The sequence below is a fragment of the Rhinolophus ferrumequinum genome, chromosome 2, assembly GCF_004115265.2.
Source record: "Rhinolophus ferrumequinum isolate MPI-CBG mRhiFer1 chromosome 2, mRhiFer1_v1.p, whole genome shotgun sequence".
Lineage (NCBI taxonomy): Eukaryota > Metazoa > Chordata > Mammalia > Chiroptera > Rhinolophidae > Rhinolophus > Rhinolophus ferrumequinum.
In genome coordinates, this window is record NC_046285.1 from 100,374,306 (window position 1) to 100,380,723 (window position 6,418).

The 6,418-nt window shown below is 42.5% G+C and overlaps 1 protein-coding gene across 1 annotated transcript in view; it reads left to right on the top strand.

Moving 5' to 3' along the window:
* CLIC6 (chloride intracellular channel 6) overlaps window positions 1–5,875 on the top strand; it is a 44,807-nt gene extending 38,932 nt beyond the window's left edge. The window contains exon 6 of the mRNA XM_033121462.1: window positions 3,904–5,875. Within this exon, the coding sequence (XP_032977353.1) occupies window positions 3,904–4,065 (162 nt within the window). The 3' untranslated portion in view covers window positions 4,066–5,875. The remainder of the gene's footprint in view (window positions 1–3,903) is intronic.
* Window positions 5,876–6,418: the final 543 nt, after the last annotated feature.

Sequence of the window (6,418 nt, forward strand, 5' to 3'; positions counted from 1 at the left end):
AAGAAACTTTGTCCAGGGTGAGGTGCCATAGAGATAATGCAATCTTCTGCATGTCGTTAGCAAGGTTCAGCTTGCTCTAAAAGTAAATCATACAGTCCTGAAATGGCAGCCCAGGCGTCTTTGCTGGAGGACTAGGGCAGGGAGCAGGCCACGAGAGGAAGAGGGAGCATTCCTGCAGGGGTCACTTTTGAGCTGAGATCCCCGGGGAGACAGCACTGAGGGAGGAGCCCCACGGTGGTGCCATCTTTGCTTCCTGCCACAGTCCCCTCATTCAGAGGAACAGGAAGGGGAGGTAGAATGGAGGAGGGAAGGGGAGTGGCATTCTGCGTTGTGGTTGCTGAGCAGAGAAGGGAAACTTGCCTTGAACCAGTTGAGAGAGACTGTAAATGACCTGAGCTTCAGTTTTCGTCATTGTGACCTGACTAATCTGTGGGCCTCAGAGTGGAGGATGCTCTACCCCCAAACCCTGACCCTAACCCTAAACTTAACCCTGACTGTGACCCTAACCCTGAGCTTGACCATAACCTTAACCTTGACCCTGAGCCTGACCCTAATGTGTTCGTGGGCGGAGTCTAGGGTAGTGTTTGGTGAGATAGTGTTTCAGGGTAAATATCCAAATTGGTCCACCAACTGCCCTCTCATTCCCTTGGCCCTCCACACTATTTTTAAGCAAATGGTAGGGCCAGTAAATCTGCCTCACTCAAAGATAATTAATCAACAGAAAGGATCCAAGGGGGATCTCTCTATGGATGATCAAAAAAGGGAGGGGAAAAGGATAAAGAGAAGGGAAAATAGAGGAAAAAGTAGATGGGAAACACATACCTGACAAAGAATTGCTCCTGTACATTAAAGAACATTCCAGATAGATACTTCTCTAAGGCCTCAAAGAAATGAAAGAACAAATGAATCTTTTGTGAAAAAGCTCAAAGACAAGACACATCATGTCACAAAAACATAGTGTCGCAAAGAATATGAAAATCAGGCTGGCAGAGCTCAAGAAAGAAGCTTAAAGACAAATAACATAATTTCAGAAATAAGTTATATTAGAAGTAGCAAGAAGTAGGAAAAGACATTCTGGACATGAGTTGGGGATTTGGAGGTTGGGCCTAAGACAATCATCCCAAATCAGATGGAGAAGAACCAGGAGGTTAGAGAGATCCCCAATGTACACACCCAGGAACCAGAGAACAAGAAAAAAAGAAGAAGGCTCAAAGGGAAAATCATTTTGAATTAAAGGATGCCCTGAACCATCAGTTTAAAGAACATGCCGTGATTAGAAAACTAGCCCCAGTGTAATCAACACACTATGACATATTTGACGAATCACTGAATTTTGAGGATAAGAAACAACCCTCTTGGTATCTGGACAATAATAACAGCACCAGCAGCGATAATGATAATGGTGATAATAATTATAAATGAAGTAAACAGTGAAGCCACTTACACAGGGGAGAAATCCAGACTGGTCTCACGTGTCTCCATGTCCACAATAGACACCAGAGGACAGTGGTTTAATATTTATAGAGGATTAAGGGAAAGGATGTAGGATGTGAGAATTTTATATCCAGGTAAATTGTTTTTACCTAGATTTTCGTTCTTAATAAAATAAGTACTCCTGAGCCATTTTTCAAAAATCAATTTCTGACAAAATAAAATGATAATCAAAGTAAGAATCCAAGAACAGAGAAAGTGTGTGGTATAAAAGAACTGGTTATAAACATAGAACCTATTTAAATCTAAAACCAGAATTAAGACTAAATAGTAGGAATTACAGTTATAGGACAGAATCAGAATATAGTAAGCTTGGCTGTTTTTACAAGCATTGGAAGGGGGGATAAAGGAAAAGAAATGGAAAGAATTGTAGTTATACTAGTTTCCTTATTTGTCATAATCAGGAGAGTAAACAGGTCTCATCTAAAGTTGATAAATCAAGCAATAGAGAATTCCTACTCGTGTTATTTAAGGTTGTATAGGAAATCACTGGAAGAGTTAAAACAGACCATTACCGGAGAGGGAAACACACACACACACACACATACACACACACAACACACACACACACAACACACACACACATATATGTAGAAAGATAGAAAACAAAGTACAGTGGTACCTTGGTTTTCGAACATAATCTGTTTTGGAAGACTGTTCGAGTTCTGAAACGTTCGAAAACCGAGGCACGGTTTCCCCATAGAAAGTAATGCAAAATGGATTAATCCATTCCAGACCTTTAAAATCAACCCCTAAAACTGCAAATGTAGCATGAATTTTACTATCTCATGATACCATAGATCCATAAAATTTACGGCATTCATAAACCGAAATGTTCATCGACGGAGATGTTCGAAAACCGAGGTCTGCTGTAAGTATGAAATTCAGAAAATATAATACAAAACCAAGCTGATATCTATAGGAGGCATACATGTTACTAATTTACTCAGAAATGTTAAAAAAAAAAAAAAAAGATGGGCAAAGATAAACCAGGCAAAGCAAATAAAAGGAAAGCAGAATTCTTAAGATGAACGTCAGTAAAGTGAAATTCAAGCAAAAGATATTAAACAATTTAGGAGGCTTCTTGAAAGTTATATGGTCCTGTTTTGCTGCCACACTGTATCAGTGGCTGCTGGACTCCAAATATGAGAAACAAGTCCCAAAGATCTTCTAATTTGTGGTTAAGTCCCACGTCACTTCATTCAGACACCCCAGGAACCAATGCAATAGGAGACGACAAAGCGGAACTGGCCTTTGTAGCCCTGAGTCCCTGTTAAGGAATGAATTGTGTCCCCCCCCAAATTACTATGTTGCAGTGCTGACCCCCAGGACCTCAGAATGTGACCTTATTTGGAAACACATTGTTTGCAGAGGGAATTAGTTAAGATCATATTGAGACCATAGTGGAGTAGGGTGGGCCCCGATCCGATATGACTGGTGTCCTTATAAAAAGGGGGAATTTGGACAGAGACACGAACACAGTGGAAACGTTATGTGAAGATGGGAGTTATGCTCTCGGAAGACAAGGAGCTACCAGACGCTAGGAGAGGGACCAGAAACAGGTTTCCCCATAGAGCCTTTGGAGAGAGCACGCCCTGCAGCCACCTTGATCTTGGACTTCTGGCCTCCAGAACTGCGAGAACATACATTTCGGTTGTTTCAGCCACCCAGTGTGTGGTACTTTGTCAAGGCCGCCCTAGGAAACTGACAATAGTTTTCCACAGCTTACACCCTCCTTTGTAACTAATTCGCCAACGACAGCCCCTCACCCAAAGAAAACATATCACACCGCTGTGTTGCCCATGTTGTTTACTCTCAGTTGCCCTGTCCTGACATCGACTATTTCCACAAGGTAAGAATTTGTGTCCATTTCGTTCATGACTCTGTCCTCTGCATGTGAAAGGATTCTGTCATTTGTGGCAGAATGATGGAAACCTGCAGGAAAAACACGCGCAGGGATTCGGGGTTTTGGGAGATGAAGCTTGGCGTGTAGGAAAAAGAGAGGGCACTTCCCAGTGATCTGAGCACAGCCTACACCGAAGATCCATCATGAATCTCGAGGCACCAAGTACCACAGCAGCGGCACCCACGAAGAGAAAACTGCCGGAAATATTAGGGGAACTCCACGGGCATACAGAGCAAAGTCGCGCCAGCAGATCTCAAGGACTGTCTGTGAGAAATGGGTGGGCAGAATCGTGTCGAGCCACTGCTTGAATCCAGTACCTTTGTAGCTTGCCAGGCCCAGTATGTCCCACAGAGAGTCCGACTGCAACTCAGGGTAGCCCAAAGGACGGTGGGGTGACATCAGGGCTTGAGATAGAGAATATATCACACACCTCAAGAGAGTGGATTGATCTAATTGCCTGCGTTGGTGGGTTTCCCCTTTGCTGATAATGTCCTCTTCATTTCCAGATTGTGGCCAAAAGATACAGAGATTTTGACTTTCCTGCTGAAATGAGTGGCCTCTGGAGATACTTGAACAATGCATATGCCAGGGACGAGTTCACCAATACGTGTCCAGCTGACCAGGAGATTGAACACGCGTATTCAGACGTTGCAAAAAGGATGAAGTGAAGCCAGGTGTTTCTGCCTTATTTCCAGTGTATGAGCGAGGCTATGAGAAGAGTGTGTTCTTTGTATGTCCCCACAGTAACCGTCCTTCGCAAAACAATGCCAACAGTTTAATAATCCTGATCCACTCAACACTAAATGATACGAGGCCTTGTAAAGGGTCCACTCACTTGTGCATCTGAACAATGCCAGTGTCTGTCGCCAGGCAGCCAGTTGTTCAGTTTATGGTAATTTATGTCTTTGACCTTCACTGACATTGTAACTCACATTTAGGGCACGTGTTCCGCAGTTTAAGTTTCAGAGCAACTTGGGTTTGGGTTCAAGTTCTCCTTCAACTTTTAACAAATTTGTCTGCCTCTGAGAGTTTTTATAATCGTGTTTAGCCTGTTTTTCTCCTCTAAAATAGCATTTTAATTTTTTTCAGAATGCAAATACCGTTGTTGTAATTACAAAATGATACATGCCTATTTTGATATTTTAAAACACTGTCGGAGAGGATAAAGATGGAAGGGAAAAAAAATGACTTGAAATTTCACTATACTTAGAGAACTGATGAGTTATTGGTGAACATTTTCCCAATCTTCAGTCTCTTCTTCTCTCTCACACACAACTTCATTCCTATGTGGTATTGCGTTACTTTATTTTAAAGGACTGGTGAGGGGACCTCTTGGTAATGCCTTGATGATTATCCGTTGAGGACCTGGAACAAACAGATTTGGCACTATAGAGCTGGAGAGGTTGCTTGTGATCAGGTTTCACAAGGGGGGAGGATTGTAGGGTCCACAGATGGGCCGAGACCAGCAGGGACCAGCAGGAGGCCGGAGGTGGTCCCCACTCTGTCTTGTTACCACCTTGCTGATGCCTTTGGTGCCAGGGTCGCAACGGAGGAAAGTGCCTATCTGTGTCTTTCATTCCAGCCTCCTGTCTGGTGTCTTCTCTTGTTCCCTCCCCTTTCACAGAGACCCTGCCTTAGGGAAGACTCTGAATGTCAGCTGCAAGTTGGAGAATCTCTCTGCCCTGTGCTGAAAGGTCAATCAAGCACACCTTGTTTCCTTCTAATGGCCACTCTCTCTAAGCCCCCAATACTGCGTGTCTTCATCAATGCGGTGACATACTGTGTGGTTAGCTTGGTTCTTGCTGCTTCTCTGCCTTTTATCATGTCATTTTAAGGTCAGGCAGGGAAAATCCAGAGAGATTAAATTCATGGTGACACTCCTGGGCAGTTCTGGTAAACGGTCAAGTTGGGGGAGGAAGTGGAAACGATTGACTCAAAAGAGTTTTCTGGTATCGCTGTGGCTTCGCCTCCACCATCCGTGTAGCCAGCTCATCGACAGCTGTGTGTGTGGGCTGGGTTGCTGGGCTCCAATTCAAGGCATGGAAGACACAACGGGAGGCTGTTTCGATACTCATCAAGACCTCACAGGGTTTAAGCTTTACCTACCTGACTGTGTTTCTTTGACCTTTACACACATCTTCTAGAAAACCCTCTTGTTGAATTGGTTGTAGCGTGCAGTTGATGCTAAAATGTTCATTAAAGAAAGTATACAGCTGCTCTGTGAGCGATTCCTTTGGAAGAGAGTAAAATGCATTAAAGTAACTGTTCTGGAATTTAGTGAAAAATGACTAGGAAGAGAAACAAAGTGCTAGTGTGTAGCATGTGTCACCATTATACATGTTTCATATCTGTTTAGGAATCAGATTTTTAAGACTAGTTTTATAATGTTACGTTTAAATTTGGTAACTAAATTGACTATCATTTCTTACTAGTGCTAACTTTGTACTTTTAGGTGTGAAAATGATCTACACAAACTCTGTGTGCCTTAAAAATTAAACAAATTATAAAAATGTTTACATGGAACCAATATCTTTAATTTTTTTTCCTCCTTTGCATTCTCCACTTAGAGTTAAAGAAACAAAATGAACGGAAATGGGCTTCCTTTAAAATGGGGAGAGCAGAGTCCAGAGTGCTAACCATTACTTTGTAGGGTATCCGATGGACACGTGTCTCGTTAGGGAGACCACCTCAGGGATGATGTAGATGCCTGAGCACTGCACTGTATACCTGAAGCTGAAGCTGAGCAATAATGAATGTCAACTACAAGCTTATATATGTATATAATATATATAGTTTATATATATATATATATATATATGGTTACAAGAAGCAGAGTACAGCATTAGGAATAGAGACAGTGGAAATGCAATGGCTGTGTGCGATGTCAGAGGGGTAGTGGATGGGGGCAGGGGGTTGTCACTGTGTGAGGGATATAAATGGTAAACGTCTCACTATTACATTGTTTTATGCACCTGAAACTAATACAAAAAATGAAAAATATAATGGGGAGAGCAACTTTGA